The 26,426-nt window shown below is 34.2% G+C and overlaps 1 protein-coding gene and 1 long non-coding RNA gene across 10 annotated transcripts in view; both read right to left on the minus strand.

Annotated features, from left to right (window-relative positions):
* The window catches only part of ctnnd2a (catenin (cadherin-associated protein), delta 2a), a 640,689-nt gene that overhangs the window by 254,847 nt on the left and 359,416 nt on the right, over positions 1-26,426 (minus strand). For 6 of the 9 annotated variants that reach the window (XM_087309485.1, XM_087309489.1, XM_087309484.1 and 3 more), the window contains one exon: positions 7,082-7,322. In XM_087309485.1, the coding sequence (XP_087165611.1) occupies positions 7,082-7,322 (241 nt within the window). Of the gene's footprint in view, positions 1-7,081; positions 7,392-26,426 lie in introns of all 9 variants that reach the window. The other 3 variants (XM_087309483.1, XM_087309482.1, XM_087309486.1) reach the window with 1 other exon arrangement.
* LOC147838040 (uncharacterized) lies at positions 12,488-14,251 on the minus strand. The gene is made up of 3 exons (XR_015524967.1): positions 14,211-14,251; positions 13,890-14,068; positions 12,488-13,777 (listed from the first exon to the last, which is right to left on the minus strand). It is a non-coding gene; the product is annotated as an uncharacterized LOC147838040 (long non-coding RNA).

Genomic DNA, 26,426 nt, shown 5'->3' on the forward strand with positions numbered 1-26,426 from the left:
GCACTGTAAAAGAGCAAAGTGCACAATAAAGATCAAAAAGACAGATCTGTCAGATATCTATCTATCTATCTATCTATCTATCTATCTATCTATCTATCTATCTATCTATCTATCTATCTATCTATCTATCTATCTATCTATCTATCTATCTATCTATCTATCTATCTATCTATCTATCTAATGTAAAGAAACATCATTTTTTTCTATCTATCTGTCCATCTGTCTGTCTATCTGTCTGTCTGTCTGTCTGTCTGTCTGTCTGACTAAAAATTATAAATCTGCTTCAATGGACATGCAATAACCTCCTGACGGTGCATGGATTTGCTTTATGATGGATTTATGCACTTTTGGAAGCTTCAAAATAGGACCACTGCCAGAAACCATCATTCAGCATGGAGAAGCCAGGATAAAATTGAAAAATACTTCAACTCCGTTTGTCTGAAAAAAAAAGGTTCAACTCAGACTCATTCTGGAAACGTACTGCTATATATATTTCTGGGGAGCATCAAATATGTCCCAGAAGGTACTTTTTTTTTTTTTTTTTGGAGTTTCTGTTTTCAGCAGCAGAGGCCGCTGTGTGCGCTTTTGGAGATCTCAAATTTCTCTTTTGAGTGCCATTCGTACCTGCTTTTCTCAGATAAATCCACTACAGGCTGCTATCGACTGACTGACTGACTATAGGGAGTCAAACACCAGAAGTGCCGCTCTGCGATGCACTGCGTCGCGCCATGCGGTAGCTGGTGGGTGTCCGCGGCGCCCAGCCATGACTCAGGACACTGTGCATATTTCTGCTGCGCCACAGAGTGCCATCTGAAAAGTTTCATTTAAAATAGCATGCGAATGTGCGCGTCTGGTTTGCGATACTTTCAACTGTCATGTGGGTGCTGTGTTGCAGCGCCGAGCGGCGCATCCAGTGTGTGATGCACTTAACTGATTGATTGGCTGACCCACCCTCCTCTTTTTCTAAACTCAACCAATAGTGTTTTCAAAAGCACTGATTGACCTGCCCACCCACTTCCCTAAAGCCAACCGACAGTTTTTACAAGCAGTCCAGAAAAAGAAAAGCCCTCGTCTGATTTTTACCACATTTTCATATTTTACCGCATTCTAACCCTGTTATTTACTTATATTTACTTCCTTTTTTGTTTATTTTATTTTTTTGGATTCTGTTTTTGTCCTATCTGCTTTCTGGAACCGTTCACTAGACTTGAACCCCGCTGTCATGATCAACTACTCCCCATCAACGTACATGGCGAGCTACTGGACAAACTGGTAACAGCAGAAAGCTGTCTATTCGGATGATTTTCATTTTTGGATGAACTATGCCATTAAATATCATCAATGAAGTTGCATAACTGTAGTTACATTACATTATAAGCAGCTTGTACCATTCCAGTGTAGTTTCCCCAACTCTAATAGTATGTAGTCATAAACTCTGAGGAGATTAACAGCACTAAATGACTCTTACTGCTACACTGCAGTAGCCTTTATTAACCCGACCATAATCAGCCTCCAGCAAACACCTGCAGAGTGTCACTAGTGCTCAAGACTAATTACCTGAGTCCAGTTTTTCACGACCACTGTAACACAGAGCAGATAAAGAAACATTTGCATAAAGCCAACTCCGTCCAATTAATGTACAAATAATAGAAATGAATAAAATAGTGATTTAATTAACATGTTCATACATCAATGGATACTTTAAAAATAAATCAAATGCTACAATTAAGTGGAACTTGTGACTTTAAACAAATGACAACTACGATCTTCAAATTAAAGGTGTTTTGAATAAGACTTGCATATAGTTACATTAATCAGGAATACAACTTTATGACTAGTTCAATCTTACAAGTAAAATTGAGCGACAAATGTGCCAAAAAACTGACATGTTACTTCGCAATCAATCGTTGTGTGACATCTACCACATGCATTTTGTCATCAAGAAGCTGCATAAATTACAACCGTCTCTGTAACTGTTTATCAAGTGTTTCCCAAAGATGGTAATTCTCTCCATACAGTAGCCTATTTGCTTTTTTTTTGTATGAAAACTGCCTAGAAGACACACAATGTCAACATGACATCAGATTGATGTTGTACCCCAACTTTGTGGGATGTTGCATTTTGTTTGGTAACAAAAATTAGGTTGCATAGGACAGTGCATTTTGGTAAATTTCTGACATAATTACAAAATATTAACGTCTAATAATGATACAACTTGATGTTGTGTGGACATTACCAATTTGACGTCTATCAGACAGTGATTTTTGGTTGCCATACCTGACAAATAAATGTCAGTATTTGATGTCAATTTGAAGTTGGTTTAATATGTTGGCTGTACGTTGGGTATTGGTCATTTTCCAACATTAAAGTCATCCAAATGCCAACATCTTTTCACATTGTTATTGGACGTCAAAATAACACTGTCCTTAGATGCTGGCAGCATAAATCTAACCTAATATTAATGTGTTATGATGTTGTGTGTTTGCTGGGTGTATTCATTCTGTGCCAGCAAGAGGCACTTTTAGTGCTCCAGGAGTGGTTTCCCAGCAACGGCTGTAAACGAAGCAGCCAGATTAAAGATATGCTCTTACAAAATTACCCACAACTCATTTTGAATGAGTATACAATGAGTACTTTTTATTTTTTTTTTACAATATTTGATATTTTGATATTTTGTGATTTACCAGACATGGCATCAGTTTTCTTGCACTATGAAAGACACTAAACAAGAAAAAAATATTGAATAATAAGCCCATTTGTTACATCAACTCCTTACGTCAAGCAAATTGTGCTGAAATCAGGACAAAATTGTGTGATCTAAACAGGGCTTTAGTCTTCTTTCCATGTTGTTTTTTAACAGTTATATTGTATATACTGAATAATGATACTACACTAAGGCATTACAGTTATTATTTATCACATTTAAGAACATGTCAGAGGCCCACATAACTCATTATACACAATTATAACTACAGACATGAACTGTATCTAAAATATTTTGGCTTGGTGCAGAGGCATTCTAATGCTATTGTCATTGTAACCATTCAGAACACCTTGAAAATGGTCTGCTTAACAAAGATAACTGCTTAACAAACCTGTTAAATCATTCAGAACATGTTCGCAACATGATTAACAACTATCCAAAACATTCCAGTAACTGCAACAGTTTATCAGAACACCACAATAACCATCTATTACTTCTTAGAACAGCGTAGCAACACTTAAAAATCCCAAATACTCTTAAACTCTCACAAACAAACAAAATGTTTTATTCATTTATTTTTCTTTCGGCTTAGTCCCTTTACTCATCAGGGGTCGCTACAGTAGAATGAACCACCAACTATTCCAGTATATGTTTTACACAGCACATGCCCCTCCAGCTCCAACCCAGTACTGGGAAATACCCATTAACTCTCACATTCACACCAACACTCATACATTACAGCCAATTCAGTTTATTCAATTCACCATAGCGCAACCCACACAAACATGGTGAGAACATGCAAACTCCACACAGAAATACTAACTGGCCAGCTGGGACTCGAACCAGCAACCTTCTTGCTGTGAGGTGATATTAATAACCACTGCACCATCGTGCCACCAACAAAATGTACCTTATAAATGTCACACTTGGTCCGTTTATTAACTACATATTTCCATATCTATAGACAGAAATCTCATTCTAAAACAATGCAAATAGATATGGCTCAACAAGAACCTATGGTTTGAACCCGTGTTGACTCTTGAATAAATTTGCCATGCTTAGACACTTTTAGGACCATCTAAATGCATTTGCACATAATCACAACCAAAGGAAACACTGCTAAAATATTTATTATTACAGCTTATTTATTCAAAAGCTGTATTTGAACAAGCGGTAGACAGATAAAGATGTGGCAGCCGTACAAAAACCCAGCAGGATTAGCCTTTGATGAGTCAACTGCTTTACTGTGATTTGAACGCAAGATTACAAAATAGAGCCCCATTATTGCTACAAAATCACTTCCTTTTCATTTATGTCACGAACAAATGTTTACTGAGGAGGCTGAAGATGATTTCACCTCAATACGAATGCAGGGACCATCTAACAATTTGCGAGATGTGACACAAACATAAACCCAGAAAAACCCTTTAGCAGCCCCAATTTTAGCTCAAAATAGATCAATATGAGCTGGGTAGATTATGTACAAATTGTAAAACATCACTGAATACAAACTGAATGTAGTTAGGAATGTGGAAAGTTTACCCTTCATAGTCTCACAAGATCTTGGGGGAAACGGTGGATTGTGATAGCACAGACCTGATTATCTATTCATTCATTCATTCATTTTCTTGTCGGCTTAGTCTCTTTATTAATCCGGGGTCGCCACAGCGGATTGAACTGCCAATTTATCCAGCAAGTTTTTACGCAGCGGATGCCCTTCCGAAACATCCACACACACATTCACACACTACGGACACTTTTAGCCTACCCAATTCACCTGTACCGCATGTCTTTGGACTGTGGCGGAAACCGGAGCACCCAGAGGAAACCCACGCGAACGCAGGGAGAACATGCAAACTCCACACAGAAACGCCAACTGAGCCGAGGCTCGAACCAGCGACCCAGCGAGCTTCTTGCTGTGAGGCGACAGCACTACCTACTGCGCCACTGCTTTGCCCTAAGATTATTTTTTTATTTATTTATTTATTTTATTTTACCAGGAAAGTCTCATTGAGATACAATATTTGTTCAACCAGGGAGTCCTGGAATTAGTCCAGATGACATATAACCTACACACACACAAACAAAAAATGAAAAATTGGATATAAAGAATATTAAAATTGGGCCGAAAAGTAGCTCAGTGGTAAGCACTGTTGCCTCACAGCAAGGTTGCTGGTTTGAGTCACAGCTAGTCAGTTGGCATTTCTATGTGAAGTTTGCATGTTCTCCCTGAGTTTGCGTGGGTATCCTCCAGGTAATCTGGTTTCCACCACAGTCTAAAGACATACCAGGATTACAGCTGGAAGGGAATCTGCTGTGTACACATATTCTGGAATAGTTGGTGGTTAAATAAAAAGGAAAACTAATGAATGAATGAATATTAACATTTGACAATAATTATTTTGACCCATACAATGAATTTTTATACACACCCTCTAAGTTTATTTAGTTATGGAAAGAATTTAAAATGACATTCAGTGTGTTATTTTAATTTAAGGTAACGTTCTCAATCTTTTTACTCAAAAGTATATAAAGAGAGATTCTCACACAAGTTTTGATCCTAAAAAAGCATAAAACTGATGCAGCTTTAGAAAAAATGTACACATTCCCATTCATAGAGCCTTGTTTCGAATCAGCCTGATCTTATGAGGAAATGTAACTATTTTGTGTTTTGTCAGTTTAGTGGTTGGTCCTTACATTCGTGAGTTCAGTAGTACAAAAATGTACAATTTTAAAAAAGATGCATGGCACTCAACCACACCCCTAAACCCAATCGTCATGTGCGGATAAGCGAATTATACTAAATTTTACAAATAAGATCATACAACTCAACCACTTAATCAAAAAGTTACGAATACCCGCTACGTAGTGTTGGATCTTTGGTTTTCAACACTCTCTTAACCAGGAAAAAAGTGCAACCAATAAGATAAACAGAAAGTTTTGACCACCATATTTTAAAGTAGTAACTCTACTCGTAATCCCTGTTCAGACAAATAATCCCTGTTCAGACAAATTCTGCATGTGATTATTGTGTTTCAAATTATGAGTTCCCCTCAGTTTGGGGAATTTCTATTCTGAAGAATGGAAACAACTTCAAATTATAAGGTTGTGCTTCAGATAATGCACATACAGTTGAAGACACAATTATAAGCACTCCTGTAAACTTTTAATTAATTTTCAAATATTTTCCAAGTGATGTTTAACAGCGAACATTTTTCACAGTATTTTCTATTATATTTTTATCTCATGGAGAAAGTATCATTTCTTTTAGTTTGGCTGGAATAAAAAAGAAGAAGAGATTCTTTAACGTACAGAAAGTCTGTAAAGAATTTGGTGTTATTCTTGGTCTGCTGAAAACAATTTAACAACATTACATATCAAATCAATGGAAAACTGTGTAGCCCGTGAACCAGTTCTTAGAAGGCTAACCCAGTTAAACCAACTTCAACCTAGAACTATCAATACACTAGATTCAGGTTGCTGATATAAAATATATGTATGTGAAGAGGGGAGCAACGTATGTAAAAACTCTTGGGGCCATGTTGACCAATGTTATTATTGCATTTTTAATGTTGATACTATTTTTACAGTTACAGTAAATTTCAGCATAGGTTTAGTTTGTTTTATTCATGTTTTTGTTAGTTTTGCAAACATACTTCTATTAGGTTTTTACTCATTTAGTTTTGGTTTAGGTTTAAGTAATTCAAGTTTTTTTTCAAGTTGTTGCTGAGAGGCAATGTTTGTACCGCTTACAATAACTCATAGGCAAACCTCTTATTTATAAACAATAAATAATAATTTGAACAGACACTGAACTCAAACCACAAAAATACACAAAATAAAACAAAAAATTATGACGAATTTTGACAAACTTCTTCATATTAAAGATGATGTACAGTAAAAAAAACATGCCTAGTTTTATGTATTTATTAAAGTTTATGTAAAAAAAGATGTTTAAATTTGTACCTTACTGATAAGTTTGGCTATAAAACCGACATCTATTATTGTTTTTCTGAACTCACAGAATTAGTTCTTATTACTTTTGAAAATGAAACTTACTTTTTGCTAATTATTACATTATTGAAGTTAGTTTTTCAGTAATTGTACCCTCAAAAACTGCTTATTTAACTGCTCAAACAACACAATTCTTGAGTTTTTAATCCACTTAAATTTGCTCACTTAAGGTAACAGTTTTAGTCTTCATATTTGTTAACAAAAAAGCCTTGATACAGACAAAGGTGATACAGTAAATAGCACTTACAGTGGTTGCCCTATGATTTCAAACCATTGAATCACTATAATTTTACTATTATTTAGCACCATTGTGTTTGATTGACCCCATATTTGCAATGACATCTAGTAAGCATGCGGACTCACCTGGGATCCTTCTGAATGCTGTCGATGGATGGTGAGCGGGCCAGGTTGCCCTCGGGTGGCAGTGCTGGGCCGGATTTGCTGTAAGGAGATTCCACTGATGAGCAGTACGGCAGCGTGCGGTAAGTATCCGTGTAATTGGCACTCTGGCCGGATGCATATCCGCCTCTGGGAAATGTTCCTGTGGCATTCTGGCTTGCTGTTCGCTGCAAGGGTACGGAGTCAACACCAGGGGAGGACGGGGCTATGGCAGGAGGAGAGTAGGGACAAAACAAGAAGTTCAGGACCTGCTCACAAAAGTGGTTCACTAGGTCTAGGTAGAGGAACAATGACAAGACAAGCAGACAGAGGCAGGATACAATAAGAGATTGACGGGAGAAAGGAGAAGAAAATATGATGGCAGTGAGAATGACAGCAGTAAAGGTTCTTTCAACAGTTTCCCTGTATCAGGACTTGTACGATTAATGGCACATTTAAAGACACATTTCATAGCAAATAGAAGATGACAAATGAATTAAAATGACAACTAAACTTAAAATATGAATTGTTTTTGGGACAAACTTAAAGGAACACTACACCTTTTAAAGTGTTAAACAGTTTACCTGAACCATTTTTGAATCCATTGAGTTGATTTTTTTGTTCTGGCAGGGTCATTTTTCGCTTAGCCTAGCTTAGCATAATGAATTGAACCAGATTTGACTACTAGCAGATATAGACAAAATAAAGTTTTGTTAATTTTCCAATTTCAAGCTCGAGTCTTCTGTATTTACATTGTGTAATAAAAAATTATTTTACTAAAAACTATACTCTCATTCTATACTCTCATCTTCTCTCATGTATGATTTGATGTGCTCTACCAACCAAAAAACCAACATTTTCCATTCAGAGATTTACAGTTAACAATAGTCCTTATAAATATATCATTTATAAATCCTTTATGATTATGATTCTTGCATAATGCACTGCAAACTAAGCTGAGGCGTTATAAGGATAAAAAAAATATTGTACCTATTTCATGCTATCATTCATTCATTTTCTTGTCGACTTAGTCCCTTTAATAATCCGGGGTTGCCACAGAGGAATGAACCGCCAAATTATCCAGCACATTTTTACGCAGCAGATGCCCTTCCAGCCGCAAACCTATCTCTCGGAAACATCCACACACTCATTCATACACACACTCATACACTACGGACAATTTAGCCTACCCAATTCACCTGTACCGCATGTCTTTGGACTGTGGGGGAAACCGGAGCACCCGGAGGAAACCCACGCGATCGCACGGAGAACATGCAAACTTCACACAGAAACGCAAGCTGAGTCGAGCCGAGTCGAGGTTGGAACCAGCGACAGCACTGCATACAGCGCCGCACTATATGCTATCAGATACTTATAAAAGTTAACACAGGTGCCTCGTCAGAGTCTTAGCAAGAGAATTACAGTTATTAATAAATTATCCATTTATAAAACAAATGATCAACGAATCATTATGATTTTACCTCAGAGCTTGTGTGCTTTCACTTTCTCTATACCATTCTAGTTCTGGTGAGTGTTTTGAATAGAAGTAATTAGAAGGTTTTAGTACACGATGTACCTACAGAAGTCTCAAGCTATTTTTGGAATAAATGCTAAGGACCCAATCCTAGTCAATTCATTATGCTAAGCTACGCTAAAAGTGACCCTGTCAGAGCAAGAAAACTGCTGAATGGATTACAAAATGTTTCAAAACAACTATAGTTGGCAAGTTTAACTTTAGGATACTTAAGCCTTTTTCAAAAAAGTTGGAGTGTTCTTTTAACTACAGAAGTGATCAAAGGGTTATGTTTATTTTTGCATTAATGTGTCGGACTATATATATATATATATATATATATATATATATATATATATATATATATATATATATATATATATATATATATAGCCATTTAGCAGTGAAGACTGGAACAACAACTCTTGAAATGTCATTAATATAAACTGTATTAATATATATTCAAATAGAACCAGTTGTATTAAATTGGAATAATATTTTACAATATGAATATTTTAATATATTTAAAATACAATCACAATAACTGAAATTAACTGTTACTATCATAATTATTAGTTTATTTATAAATATATGTAGATAATATAACATCTATCATTTTCTATGTTGAATTTAAAAATGCTCTATAAAACGCTAAAAGGTTGTCCAAACCTTGAAAAGATTAAATAATTCATCTTGATGCCAGATGACTCACAGATTGACCTCACTTACGCAGGCTCTAATTATAGTTGTGACAACTTCAGAATAAACCTGTGATAAATGAAAATAAGCACGTTGAGACAAGAAGGCTGACTGCACCAGATGTAAACTCCAAAGGTAGATCACTTAAATGTGCAGTGTTTGGTTTTTAACATATTGAGGTGACAGAGTGTATCCGTTTTGCTCAATACAAGGGTAATGTGGCAGCCACTGTCTGCTAGACAATCACAGTGGAGTGTCTCATAAATCTGCAGTGCCAGACGATCAATGGCAGGCTTCTGAGTCTTTACCACAACACTGCCAGTGAAGCCGTAAAACAGGACTATTAGTCACCAAACACAAAGTGCACACCGGGCCATCCATGACTCTTCAGAGAAAAAATGTTGCGCCCGCTCAGTGTAGGCTAACGATAATTAGACAGACTATGAGATTAATGGAGACTGCTTGGAGAAGAATAAAGGAGGAGAGAGAGCAAGAAACAGGCTGAGAGAGGAATGGCTGCTTGATAGATTGAATTTATGCTTCCTGAGCTGGAATATATAATGTATAAAAGACGGACAGAGGTGTTACATTAAGCTTTCCATATTAAACAAAACGAGCTATAGATTTTCTAATGGCCATATCTAGCTAGCTTAGCTGTGCATACAGCATGCCCTGCCAATACAGGTGAACATGCAGGATATAGTTCACAAACAGGGCTTGACATTGACATTTTTAATACCAGCCACTGTGGCTAATAAATTTCCAACATCTAGCCAAAATTGTTTTTGATGGGAAAAAATATTTAACATGCATGAATTTACATTGACATGCTTAACTGACTTGATTTAGATTTTGTGTTATGTCCACATGCCTCCTCAATCATTCCCTGTTGTGTATGAGCTTGCTCAATGTGCATGAGCAAATCAGTTATGGTTTCGTAGTGTCACACTGCAATTAGTTTTTATTTCATATGACCTTTCAGAGCACAAAATTAAGGAAGAATAAGAAAAATTTTTAGCCACAATTTTTAAATAATGTATAAAAAAGCAAAATACAACTGTATGCGTGTACTTTTTATTCAACAAAACTTTTCTTTACAAAAATTAGAAAAATAATTATTGTACTAAAATTATTTGTCTAAAATATGCACAGTAATCTGTCCTGGCTAAGGATCTCAGATCACCAGTTAACTACACATAATGAAGAGTTTATCTCCTAATAAGATAATAAGATAAAAAAGATAATTAAACCATATTAACAAAAATAACCATAAGCAAAAGAACAAGTCACACCAGTTGCGTTTGCAGACGCATTTGTTACACGCAAGAAAACGGGAGCCTGTACGCTTTTTAAACAGTCGTGTGCATCACAACGCTTACAAATAATAATTTGCAAGTCACATTAATTGCAAATAATAATTTATAAAGCTATAATGCAACTGTTGATGAAAATAATGCACATTTACAGAAAGATCTGGTCCTAAATTTAACTTTATGCAGTTTTCAACTCATTCTTCTAAACAAACAAACGATACAAAACAACATACTGTATAGTTAAAGCCAATTGTTAGGCTTCAGGAAATTATAAATACAGCTACAGTACTACACATTTCCTAAAAAAAAGAAAAAGAAAAAATGAACACGTGGAATATGGTATTTTGTTTTTAATTTAATCACATTTTCAAAGAATTGTTCCAAAATGTTAAAATCAATCAATCAATCAATCAATCAATCAATCAATCAATCAATCAATCAATCAATCAATCAATCAACTAACCGACCAACCAATCAATTAATTAATTAGCTAATCAACTAACCAGCCAACCAATCAATCAACCAATCAATCAATTAACTGATCAACCAACCAACCAACTCAATCAATCAATCAATCAATCAATCAATCAATCAATCAATCAATCAATCATTTCAATCAAATCAACCAACCAACCAATCAAACAACCAATCAACTAATCAACTAACCAGCCAACTAATCAACCAATCAATTAATCAATCAATCAATCAATCAAACTCTGTGTTGACAAAACTTTAAATACAAAGCTATCATTTCTAAGATAAATGTATTATTATTTTTAAATTGGCATCAATGGTTTTCACATAATGTTTTCCCCGTTGCAAAAAAAACTTCCTTTACAGTGGAATAAAGTTCTTTAGATCATAAAGCAACATTCGCATTAAAGGAAAATGGTTCTATGAAGGTTCATTGGGAAACAAACAAATGTTCTTTAATTATGTGTAGACCTTACTTTTTGGTTCAATTCAACACATATGCATAGGCAATTAAAATTGTTTTTTTTTTACTATTGTTTGTACAACCAAAAATGTGGGTCATTTCTAAAAGTAGACCACTGCACATTTATTTGTTTTCACCATAATGATGCGGCGAGCGATGATCCTCTTGGCTCAGCTTGAGAGTGTGGGTGTTTGGCTTTGGGTGTATCTCACACTCATTACTCCAATGTGAAGATTTCATCTAACTCAAGGTCTCTAACCGATTTAGCACTGAAGGCCCTGAGGGCTTGATTTACAGCTCCGGCTGAATGCAAACACCTTTAGAAGGTGAAAATCTATCGGTATGTCATTAATTAACTAGCAAAAGAAGGCTAATTAAATTTCTGTCTGTACCTTAAAGCAGTGTTACCAGTATTGACTGTTTTGAATTTCATTCGATCTTGAGAGATCAGATGGTAAGGTCACATATTGATGCAGCTAGTGATAACAAATGTCATTATTACGTTACATTAAAAGTTCCTAATTTTGTTTTGGAGTTCTCCTGTAATAGATTTACATCCACCCAAAGTGAGTTCCCATACTTCAGAAGCACACGTAAAGTCTATTTTAAGTGGGAAAAAAAAAAGAGACAAAACACTTAATTTGATCAATCATACTGTAATCATCAATATCTGAAGGACTTTAAGTTGCAGGAATACCATACTAGTCGGAAAGAGTTTTACAAAATAACCAATGCACTTCAACAAAACCCCTTTATTTTCTCTTACAGAAGTGCAACATAACGAAAGATTCTGAAGGCCAACACTTCTAAAGGTTACTCAAAAATGAGTAGAAAGGTTACTAAAAAATGCAGAGGCTCTCACTTCAGTACTATGCTCTCAATAGACATCACTAGACTCGCACAGGTAGGGTTGTGTATCTTTTTATTTTTAGCAATTTCGATTCCAATTCTGCTTATCAAATCCGGTTCTTATTAATTCTTGGTTCCAATTGTAATATTTTTGGAGAGAGAGAGAAAAAAAAACTTTTATTCATTTATGCTATAACCAGTAGGATGTAACTGCTAAATAGATAGTTCACACAAAAATGTTGATTTACTCACTATTTGCTCACCCTTAAACTGTTTAAAACCATTATGATTTTCGTTCTTCTGTTAAACAAATTATATTTTGAAGAAAGTAAGAATCTGTAACCATTGACTTGCATAGAAAAAGCAAATACTATGAATGTCAATGGTTCCATGTTTCCAGCTTTCTTCAAAATATCTTCTTATGTGAAAATCCTAAAGGATTGAGAAAGTAAAGGTTGAGTAAATAACAGAATTTTTCATTTTGGCTCAACTATCCCATTAACTGTAAATAATTACATAACACTTTTATTAGGGAATAAAACAAGCAATTAAACAGTTTAAATATAGTAAACTTATAAATATGTTTTCCTAGGTGCCAGAATGCATTTAACTGTAATCATAATTAAAAAAAAATAAATTAAATTGATTGTCAGAATAATAAGGCTTTAATTTGAATGTGAATCTTTTCTGCTGATGCTAATATTAGCTGTATCTAACGCGATGTCATGGGACTCAACAATCCTAAACTCAACAGTCTAGGAAAACTCTACCTTAAGAGACACTAGACTGAGTGACAGATAGCTCATGGAAGAGCTGTTTACAGATGTATACCAAGTTTTAGCTCTAGTGACACAAGTGCAACATTCACTCATAGTGTCTCACAAACAAACAAAACAATCACAGCTTAAAATTAAGTCTTTATAGCCATTTGCATCCATTAGATGAAAGGTTTTACCTTTAAGCTGCTACTGGCTTGAAATGTGAATCGCGTGTCCATGGCAACATTGTCTCATATACTGGCAAATAGATAAAACTGTAAAATGCTTACTGCCATTATCCATGTGAACATGAATGGGGAGGTCAGGAATTCATAAACTGAATACCTGTTTCTTTGAAACTTGGAACCGGTGTCCTGACTTTTTATCCTACCCATTAGATTATGCTACCAACACTATTTATGAATGGTTCTGAGATTGGAGTAAGGGATTAGATAGGTTAGGGTGATATGACATTGCGTCATCAAAATGTGCAACCTATTTTTGAATGGAAGGTACTGTAGGGCAATCTAACAAGGTTGGACAAATCTACAGAACCCTGGTTCTAAAATAGAACTGGACCTTGATACCCATAACTACTCACATCACTAGTCTCTCACAGTCATCACCAGTCACTCACAGCACATCACTAATCTTTTCCAGGACATCAGTAGTCTTTTACAGGACATCACTTGTCTCTCAAATGACATAACTAGTCTTACAGGACATTAACAATTTCTCACAGGACATCACTAGCCTCTCAAATGACATTATTTAAAGCACATCACTAGTCTCACATGACATAGTTTCTCTAAGAACATCAATGTTTTTTTTATAGGACATCAGTAGTTTCTCGAAGGACATCAATAGTCTCACAGGACATCACTAGTCTCTCAAAGGACATCACTAATCTCTCAAAGGATATCACTAGTCTCTCTTAAGGACATCACTAATCTCTCAAAGGATATCACTAGTCTCTCTTAAGGACATCACTAGTGTCTCAAAGGACATCACTAGTCTCACAGCACATAGTCTCACAGGACATAACTAATCTCTCAAAGGACCTCATTAGTCTCTTAAAGGACATCACTAATCTCTCAAAGGATATCACTAGTCTCTCTTAAGGACATCACTAGTCTCTCAAAGGACTTCACTAGTTTCTCAAAGGATATCACTAGTCTCTAAAAGGACATTACTAGTCTCTCAAAGGACATCACTAGTCATCACTAGTCTATTAGGACATAACTAGTCTCACAAGACATCACTATTCTCCAGTGTAGGGTAAGTTACTTTAAAAAAAAGTAATAGATTACAAGTTCCTGACTACTACTGGAAAACTGTACTCTGATTACATTACTAATTACTTAATGTAAAAAGTAATCAGATTACTAATTAATTCACTTTGAAATTACATTTAAAACGTATAAATTATGCCTATAAAAACACATAATAAACTGCAGTAATTTTACTTTCACTGAAAACATTACATGATCACAGCAGCTTGGCATATTCAAAGACTTAGAGTTTGTCCAAAACTGAAAATTCCCTCATCATTCACTTGTTGCAAACCTGTTTGTCTTTTTTAAAGAATACATGAAGTGGATACCTGTAACTATTGACATCAACAGTATGCAAAAGCACTGCAGTGTTTGGGTGTTCTGTGTTTGTCTGAGGTAATTTGTCTACCAAAATGTTTATATTCCATACAAAACATGAAGGTGATCTGTCAGTTCTTGTTGCATGATTTTCAACTGGTATGCCTGGAAAATGCAAATGTGCAATGTGCGCTCCGAATATGTGTGCGAGCACCTCCATTGGTGCAAAACACTTGGTATGTGAACAGCCCCATAAGCAGATACGCTTCTCATCAAAATTTTTAGAAGATACCTTTACTCCTGTTCCTGTACAAAAAAATTCAATGTTTAGCCTCTTTAGTCTGAGTTGAGCCACTGTGTTTTTGGGCACTGATGTCCTCCTTGGTGACAAATATTGTAAATTGCTTTCTGTTCTGCTTGAACAAGTTGTTGGTGAAGTGAAAAGCAGTCAAAAGTTCTTTAGAGACTGGAAATAGACTACATTTCACAGCAATGTTATGTTTTTCCACTCAATGAAATTAATGTCTGTATTTCCAGTTAAAGAAGCAACCACACTCAATAGCAACCATTTTAGCTAGCATTCTCCAGCAGTTTGAAAGTGCATGCTTTTTAACTGACATTCCAGTGGAAAGTGTGATTTAAAAAATGCTTTTTTTTTTCTTCTAAAAGCTATATGTGTAACGTATGTAATGCAATTACATTGACTTTAGTAACTGTAATCAAATTGCACAAATTAAAAATGCAATTTGTTACATTACTGTGTTCCTCAAAAGTGTAATAACTATACAGTAAAGTGTTACTGTGGAACCCTGGAGAGGACATCACCTCTCAAAGGATATCATTAGTCTCTCAAAGGACATCACTAGTGTTTTACAGGACATCACTTGTCTCACAGGACATCAATAGTTTCTCATTGGACAATACTAATCTTACAAAGGACATCACTAGTCTTTTATAGGAGATCAATAGTCTCTCACAGGACATCATTTGTCTTTTACAGGACATAGTATCTCTTCTGTCATAGTATCTGTTTTTAATGTAAGATTTTAATTAAATAAAAATGTAATTAATTACTTTAATTACAAATTATCTAAATTCAGGAAATTGTAGGTTGGTCTCTAATTTTGATCCCCACTTTACTTCTACTTTAACATCATCTTCTCTGCATATGAAGAGAATAAACCTTCAGAATTTGAGGGTCAAGCATTGTTCACAAGCATCCAATAAAGATCATAAGCAGAAAGTATTCCACTTATAATAGCTTCATATTTGAGCATTGTAGCCAGGTCTCAGGGAAGACATTATCTCCAGCACCATGAAGTGCTGCCACTCCACCACAGCAGCGATGCCTTGGGAGAATGACCTTTCAGTGACCTTCAGATTGCATTAGCTTATCTTATCAGAAGTGCTGTATCTTATGTGACCGTGCTCCACACTACATGGACAAGAGTTTTCCTCGGCCCAGCGTGAGATAAAACACACAAAGCCACAACATGACACGAGACAGATAACATCTTGCATAAAAATCTCGACAACCGACCTGTGTTGTATCTATTATTTGCCATGGGTGATCGTAAAGAATGCGAGAGCAGAAAGTAATAACTGGCAAATGCGTATAAAATGATAAATGGAGCCATAAACAACAATAAAGACGATATTTATTAACTCACAGTATATATTTTTCCATCTGTGAGAGGATTTACTAGTCAGTTCCAGAATATATTTCTTGAAACGTTTATAATGCAGTGTTAGTTAATTCGACAACTGTAGATCCAGACAAACTGGTCTCTATCATTAAGAATAAAATAGTGCATTGGCGGGTACAATGGCTGGTAAATACATCTCTTGGGAGCCATATTGTGCTGCTGATATGCTGACAGTTTCTCTTATTCATTTTGTATGGAGGCTGTTAACGAGGGCAACTAGCCGATAATGTGCTTCAGTGAATCCCGCTATTTCCTGACAACATCGTTTGACGGTGTAATTCTTTAATTAACTGGCATGCTAAGCCTTTTCGCTGTGTTCTGCTTCCTTTGACATCGTATACAGTGTTTTCTTAAGCCAGTTTGAAGGACACTTGTGAATAACAGCCAACTTTCCTTGGCTAATCTGCGCCTGAACCATAAAAGAGCAACATGCCGATGAATTAAAATATGTTTCTTCTGTTTTCTGCTAAGAATTGTACACTGCTGTTTCAGATCGATAAGATAACACATGCTTCCATTCAGCAGGAATATATTTAAAGGATGAAAATAAAACTGTTATTGATAAAAAATAAATGTTTACTGAGCATCAATTCAGCATATTACAATGATTTCTAAAGGATCATGTTATAACAAAACCTGGATATTCAAATTAAGAACAGATATTGTAAAGTGTAATATTTCATGATATATTACTGTTTTAGTCTATTTTTGAGACATGTGACACTTTCACACAGTGATATCAGTAAATATCCGAGCTGTTTTTGTTTTAGATATAGACCAAATAATGCATATTTTAAAGATATTAAGATATGGGTGAATGTGAATTCCACAAGAAGGAACATAGAAACATTATAGGACTATCAATCAGCTAAATGTGTCAGGAGAAGGATTTAAAGCCATTTATTTTCATAAACAGTGCGCATGTGATTTTGTCTGATTAGACGTCCACATCAGTGCGATCTACAGTAAATGTGAATCCGCTCTTTCAATCGCTCTTTCCTTGCAATTCTACCTAAAATGCAAAAGTTTCCTGGTTTTAATACACCCTGAGGACTGGTTTATTGTTAAAGCATATGTATCTCAGTGCATGTGTATCAAGAGATGGATGTAATTGCTTGCATTTCATGGCTTCACTCGAGTGGACAGCGGGCCAGGACAGCTGTGGAACAGCGATAGATCGAGTTCCGTGTCTGTTTACATATGAGAAGAATAACACCGCTGCCTTCTGCCACTGATAAAACTGACATAAACCCCATATTAAAAATAACGCATTCCAGTGTGGGATCAACACTCATTATGACACTCCCAAACACAATGAAATCTCCTGTTCAAGAACTAGAAATCCTTCTTTTGTGTTAGGCAAATTCAAGACGATTTTTGAAAAAATAAAAAAATTAATAAAAACAAAAAGAGGTGGAATGGATAAATGATTTTTACATGTCCCATATGATAAGATTGAAATAGCAGAATGATGTGCAAAGCAATGAATATTTTATATTTTAGTTAAGCATTTCTAATTGTTTTTAGGAAAAACTGTGCCTTAAAACACAATGAAAAATGTAAAAAAAAAAAATTTAGTCTGTTACTGTTACTGTCTGTTGCATACACTTAACTATTGAGAAGCATCACTAAACTGAATGTAGGAAATACACATTTTAGTTTTTATAGTGGTATATAATTTAATTTACAGAATATTTGATGAGTGTGCTAACAAGTTAACATAATGAAACTGTTGATAAAACATGATAAAGCATAGCAAGCTGTTGCACTAAAAGGTTAATACCCTCTTTGTGAACTTAAATTAAATTCCTTGCCACAGATAAAAAGTATCTACACTTTTCAACCTCAAATTTAATGACTGGCTCTTTGATTCAGCCTTGGTTTGAGGCAAATCTTCCACCAGAAAACGCAACATGTATTTTCTTTTTATTACCCTGCTAAAAAATCCAGCTTAAACCAACCTAAGCTGGTTGGCTGGTTTTAGCTGGTCGACCAGGCTGGTTTTAGAGGGGTTTTGGCCATTTCCAGGCTGGTTTCTAGCCATTTCCAGCCTGGTCTTAGCTGGTCAGGCTGGAAAATGACCAGCTAAATCCAGCTAAAACCAGTTTGACCAGCCTGGTTTAAGCTGGACATAGCTGGTTTTGGCTGGGCTCCCAGCCTGGCTAGGCTGGTCAAGCTGGTTTTAGCTGGTCATCTCCCAGCCTAACCAGCTAAGACCAGGCTGGAAATGACTGGAAACCAGCCTGGAAGTGGCCAAAACCCCTCTAAAACCAGCCTGGTTGACCAGCTAAAACCAGCCAACCAGCCTAGGCTGATTTAAGCTGGATTTTTATTATTTTTATTATTTTATTATTTTATTTAAGCTGGTTATTATTATCTAGAAATAATAATAATGATTCCTTATATTTATAGAGCGCTTTTCTGGACACTAAAAGCGCTTTACAGTTGGGGGAATTATCTCATCCACCACCAGTGTGCAGCATCCACCTGGATGACACAACGGCAGCCATATTGCGCCAGAACGCACACCACAAACCAGATGATTGGTGGAGAGGAGACAGGGTGATGAAGCCAATTATGATATAGGGATGGTTATATAGGAGGCCATGATGGACACAGGGTAAATATGAAAAGGACCCTTTTTTTGAGTCAGAACCTAGGAAAGAAAGTGCTCACTGACAGTATAAAGTTCCCTTGACTATACTGGTGCATTAGGACCCACACAGAGTGCAGATTGAGTGCCCCCTGCAGGCCTTACTAACAGCACTTCCAGCACTAACCTCGCTTTTCCATGTGGTCTCCTATCCAGGTACTGCCTGGGCACAGCCCTTCTTAGCTTCAGTGTGCAACAATGTGAGAGTTGCAGAGAACTAGCTGCCGGCTCTCATATCCTTACCACAGATACATAAACAAGAATTTAAATATACTTCACTAAATGTTTAGCGTGTATTCAAAAGAAATAAAAGGGGTTCCACCCACCAAAACAACACATTTTTACACTGCAAATGCTAACAAGCTAGTCCTTTTAATGAATCTTTCAGTAAATCCATCTAGCCATAAACCCTAAAAAGTCGATAGTTGGGGCAACCTCACAAAATGACTAGTTGGCTGATACTTTTTTTAGTTCTTGTATAATACTCAAAATTCAACACATTTTTACACTAAAAACGCTAAGCTAACAGACGTTTATATTGCAAACAAGGTACAGAAGCCACATTTGAAGTGAAATCCAGTATTCAAACCAAGTTTTCAGTGCCCAAACAGAAATCTTGAGCACATTCATTGCAAAACACGCTCTGATTGCCATGACAACGGTATTTCATATGAATAAAGATGTCTTTGCAATGCGGCTACAAAAGGCAGTTGTTTTACCAGACATTTCACACATTTGAATATGAAATGTGTGAGAATTAAAAATGAAAAGCCGCAAGTGAAACCTTGACGTTACTATGAACATGTTCATAAATGCATTTTTCCAGCACTGGGGCTGAATCTGAAACACTCTTTCAATCCTATATCTGGTGTCACATGAATCAAACAAACACACACACACACATATACCTCATCCAGCGTTTCTAATCTCCAGTTGCGGAGAGGCTTTGAATATTCTGTATGTTTGATAATAGGCCGCTCTTTTAAATTACCTGACCTTTCAGATAGGAATCAAGAGGCCGCAGCTTCTCCTTAGTGTTGGCATCAATAGATTCAGTGCTCTGTTACAGTGTAATGCGATCATAAACAAACTGCCCTTTCTTTTTTTTTTTTGTGCTCGGTTGCTTCTCCTGGCATTTTTTTTTCTTTCTGCTTGATATTACACCCTGCCAAAGGTCACTCCCACTCAACAGAAACATATTAGAGGAATGATTTGCTGCTCTGCCATTTGCTATGCAGAAAAATACAAATAAAAATAGGTGTGCAGTACAATAAAGAGATTACTGGGGGATCCAAATAACAGTTTGCTCAGAAAAGAACGCCTCAAATGCTAACATTAGGAAAATATTACTTGCTGAAAATAATTCTAGTGAGATTGCAGTTGAGTTTTTGTTCATCATTAAGACATAATGCAGAGAATTTTCAGTACAGGAATCTTTGTTGTGTGGATAGATCTGTTTTGTTTGCATGTGGTTTAGGTGCAAAAGTGCATCTGCTCAGCAGCAGGAATGCATCTTGATGGAGCGCTTTATTTCTTATTATAAAGAGGTTAGATCCTGGTCCTGATGCTGATTGCTTGGTATATTGTTCCAGCAATGCTAAATTAAAAATAAATCATACACAAATACATATAAAACACTATAAGGATAATAACTCTTATTTTTAGTAATAAGATCAAACTCGACAGTCCTGTCCAATACCAACTTTAAATCCAATTACTAGCCTATTTATAAGTATCTAATTAGTAGTTTATTAAACTATCAGTCTTAGTTAATGCTTTGTCAATAGCATGAATTATACATTAAAATAGTGTAACCTATAAATGTTAAAAAAGTCCAGATTTTATTTTATTATCATGTTTACTGTAGCTGAAATAAACAAATGAAATAATCAAATAATGATTAAATGAATAACTATAATTAAATGAACGAATGAATTAAATACTAAATTAAAAAATATTAAAAAATGAATGAATGAATTATTAAATAAATGACTATAAATGTTTGAAAGAATGAATTAATGATTAAACAAATGACTATAAATAGATAAACAAATAAATTAATGATTTAATAAATGAATATAACTTAATGAATGAGTTAATAATAGAATAAATGAATAAATAAATTACTATAAATTAACTAATTAATTAATGTTTAAATAAATGACTATAAAGAATGAATAAATTAATGATTAAATAAATGACTATAAAATAAAATAATTATTTATTAAATAAATGACTATAAATGGATGAACGAAGGAATAAATTAATGATTAAATAAATAACTCTAAATTATTAAATTAATTAATTAATGAATAAATAAATTACTATAAATGAACGAATGAATTAATGTTTAAATAAATAACTATAAATGGATGAATAAATGAATGACTAAATAAAAGACTATAAATGGATGAATGAATTGATGATTAAATAAGTGACTATAGATGAATAAGCAAATGAATTAATGATTTAATCAATGACTATAATCAAATGAATGAATAGATAATTAAATGACTATAAATGGATGAATGAATTAATGATTAAATAAATTACTATAAATTAACAAATAAAAAAATATTAAATAAATGACTATAAATGGATGAACAATTTAATGATTAAAAAATTACTAAAATAATGAACATATGAATTGATGATAAAAAAAAATTATATAAATGAATAAGCAAATTAATTCATGGTTAAATAAATGACTAAATGGATGAATGAATTACTAATTTAATAAATGACTATGAATGAATGAACAAATAAATTAATAAATAAATAAATGACTATAAATGGATGAATGAATTAATAAATGGATAAGAAAATGACTAAAAATTAATAAAAGAATGAATGATTAAATTAATGATTATAAATTAATAACTATAAATGGATGAACAAATTAATTACTGATTAAATAAATGACAATAAATGAATGAACAAATAAATTAATGATTAAATAAATGAGTATAAATGTCACTTGTGCGGATTATTGCAAGGAACAACAGAGACGAGGATCTAAAAGCATGTAAAATAAGATTATATTTAAACAAAACAGGGACAAACAGAAGTGGTTGGTACAAAAAGGGCAATCCAAAATCGTAGTAAAAAAACTAGCATAAAGTCAAAATAAGTAGCGAAAACGATCAAACAATAAGCAAGGGGAAAAAAAAAAACCTTGGCAAAACAAAGAAATACAAATGTACATCAACATCAAAAACTCCATGCTAAACTGGTGTATGTGTGCTGTGTAAATAGTCTGAATGATCATTGATCACAAGTCTCAGCTGTCGGTGTCTTCTCAGACGTGATGAGCAGCTGATGTGTGTGACATGGCCTGATAGGATTTGTAGTTCCTAAACATGACATTTGTAGTTCACCAGCGATCTGTCAGGAGTGGATCGCTGGTGATCGTGACAATAAATGGACGAATGAATTATTGATTCATTAAATGACTAAATAAACAAATCAATGTATAAATAGATAATGAATATATGAATAAAAATTATGAATGAATGATTAATACATGAACTAAATTATTCATTCATTTACATATTAATTTAGTTCATGTATACATTATTCATCTATTCATATATTCATTTAGTTCATGTATTCATTATTCATCTATTCGTATATTAATTTAGTTCATGTATTCATTATTCATATATTAATTGTTCATGTATTAATTTTTTATTCAATCATATTAATGCATGCATGAACTAAATTAATATATGAACGAATGATTAATGAATGCATGAGCTATTTTATATATGAATAACGAATACATGAACTAAAGCAATATATAAATAAATGAAAAATGAATACATGAACTTAATATATTGATGGACGGATTGATGGAGGGATGGATGGATGGACGGACGCATGGATGGATGGATGGATGGATGGACGGATGGACTGATGGATGGATGGATGGATGGACACATAAATACATGCATACATCCTGTGAAGCTGGCTCTGATTCATTGTCAGAAATGTCTGGATGCTCTACTTCATGTTAACTTGAACAATTTCCACTAGACATGACCTGCCACCCAGATCTTGTCTGTATTTGTGTGTCTGTGAGCATGTCTCTGTGTTAAAACCATTAACGTACAGTACACAGTGCATCCATGAAGCCAGGCTACAGGACAGATACAAGCTGATGCTGCACGTGAATCAAAAACCTGTCTTAGTGCCAGCAACTCAGCGTGAGTTATGAGCGCCATCCATCTCTCTGGGAGTGTGTGTGTGTGTGTGTGTGTGTGTGTGTGTGTGTGTGTGTGTGTGTGTGTGTGTATGTGTGTGTGTGTGTGCGTGAGAGTGCATGTAATTGCTCATTAGCCATGCTTGAGAGGAGCAGAGGCCACATTTACAGGATGGTATTAAACTCAGATCACAACTGGTTCAAACTCTTTACTGTTCCAGTGATTTACTGACTCGACACACACACTGCATATACTATGAGCTGTAGAGATTGCAAAATATAATGGAGGACGACTAGGGATCATTTTATTTTAAAATAAAATATAATAAAATAAAAAATATATATATTTTTTTAAATAAAAATTTAATTAAATTAAGTTAAACAAAAACAAAAAAACAATAAATTTAATGAAATAAAATAAAATTAACTTAAAATACTAAATAGTTAGAATATAGTAATTAAAATATATATAAAAATTTCTATATTGAATGTGTATATGATTAGAGTAAACAATTACAAATACAAAAATAATATTGAAATATAAATCAGTAGTTATATTTAAGTTTATAAATATAAAAATGATTATTTATAACTAAACATGTAACATGCAATCATGACATTTGTTTAACATTTATATTCAATATATCTCTAAAATTAATAATTGATTCAATTTATATAAAATATCACCATCAGTATATATTAGTTTGCTTAGTTTGTTTTACTTAATATGCACCAAATTGAATAAAAGTGTCACAATAGCTAAAAATAAACATAAATTACCCTATTGTAATGGGTTATAAAAGTCAATATATTAAAATATATATATATTAAAAGACATTTTAAAATGTGCAGTCTTAATTTATACATATGTATTCAGTACTTCATTTACATAAATTATCACTTTTGTACATATAACATATAGCAAATAACACTAAGTATAACATATAACATTCTTCAAATGTGGTACTCTGCAGCTTCACAAGCTAAAGGAAATTGTTAATCACCTCACTGCTAATAAACACTGAATATGTATCGCTTATTTGTAGATTTTTTTAAAGCATTTTAAGAAATCCTAAAAAAATTGGAAATCAAATTGTCAAAAATTGACATACCATGAATATTCAAACACAGAGTAAAATCTGTTTAATTCAGCAGCTCAGAATCAAGTAGCTGTTGTATTTTCAAGTTGCAAATTCAAATGAAACACTGAAAAATCTGCATTTGCTCTTACTGAATGTGTGTTGTAAGAAGAAAAGAAGGAAAGTCCTCAGGAGAACAGTCAAAGCATATATATTTTAGGTGCTTCATCTTATATAACATCTGGAACAAGCTGTTATATTGTGGTCCGAGGTGAACTGAGCTTCCCAGTGGGGAATTTTCTGCTGATCTCCACAAATTATGTGTTTGGACTTTGAGCAATTAATGCATCCTGAAAGCTCAGCAAAAAATCATTGTAATACTTTAGTTAAAGCACAACTATTACAAATGAAATGATGAATCAAAACAACAAAATCCTACTGAAGTTCAGCAGGTGAATGCACAGAATGATGTTTTCATGGACATGGATTTGGGATTTGTTGATTGAGTCAATGTAAAAGATACTTCAATCTCCAAAAAACACAATAATAAAATAATTAATATAAAATCAATGTAATAAAACTGCAAAATAGCATGTTTTAAAAATTATTGCTTGTCAACTCAGTTCTGAGTAGGGTAATTGTATTGTAATAAAAAGAAAAGAATGTAAATGTACATACATTGAAGTCAAACTTATTAGCCCTCCATTTTTATTCCCAAATGTTTACAGAGCAAGGCGATTTTCATAGTACTGTTATTCTGTAATACTTTTTAATAATAATAAAAAAAATCAACATTTTGAGTTCAATATTATTAGCCAGGGTGGCGTGGTAGCGCAGTGGGTAGCACTGTCTCCTCACAGCAAGAAGGTTGCTTCTTCGAGTCTCGGCTGGGTCAGTTGGCGTTTCTGTGTAAAGTTTGCATGTTCGCGTGGGTTTCCTCCAGGTGCTCTGGTTTCTCCCACAGTATATTAATTTACATTTTTCGAAACTGTTTCAGTTTCAGAATGCCATTGGTGCAGAAAGGCCATCTATTTAGTTCAGCTATCAGGATGTGATTGCTCCTGTCCAAAATGGTGAGAGCAATTTTGAAATGGATGCAAGTCTATGCATCCATTTGAAAATGTCTCAGAGAATGAAGATACAAGTGATTTTGATGTGTACCAAGGGAGCGTAGATGGAATATCACAAGCCAAGTCTGAACTTGGGCTGTCAGGTGATGTTGTGATGAAGCTCACCTTCACACTTCAACATGGTCAAAACTACAAGATCTAGGAAAACAACTACTTCACCTGTCACTTGTACTTTTTAGATAAAAAGAACTTTCTAAGGGACTATCACTGCAAGTAAACACATTCAAACCACACTGACTGTGACCCATTTTTTTTCTAAATATTTTTATTAATAAATGCTTATTCATAAAAAATATGATTGTTGTGTGATTGTTACTTATGATATACTGCTATGGGGATAAGTAAGTGAATAACCCTGCAAATGGATGCTTACTAGATGCTCTGTATACCTGTTCATACAAAGTGATTACAAATACAGAAATTTTGCTTACAACTAGGCCCAATGTTGCAATATTACAACATTTTCCTAAAAATGTACTAAAATGTAAAAAAAGAAAAAACTTGAAAAATTGAAAAATCTTTAATTGCTTCATCAGAGGCCCTCCTAAAACAATATCTAAGAGGTTAAAAAGTTTTGCTCTTACATGGTTAAGCAATTACATATATGTATATGTATATATATATATATATATATATATATATATATATATATATATATATATATATATATATATATATATTACTGCTTTTAGACAACATAATGTGTTTTTGAGGCTTTTTTAGTCGAGAATGTAGTTCTTTAGATTGCAACTATGCAGTTTATTTACAAGTAAAGTGCCTATTTTAAAATAATTACAATTTCTGAAAGAGCTCGTCTGCGGCCATTAGCCTGCCATAGAGTAGACCAAAGGCGGTTGAGGTTTTCTATCCACAAGATGGCGAAAGAACCACAAAAAAAGC

The sequence above is a fragment of the Danio rerio genome, chromosome 24 (genome assembly GCF_052040795.2).
Source record: "Danio rerio strain M-AB ecotype USA chromosome 24, GRCz13ab, whole genome shotgun sequence".
Lineage (NCBI taxonomy): Eukaryota > Metazoa > Chordata > Actinopteri > Cypriniformes > Danionidae > Danio > Danio rerio.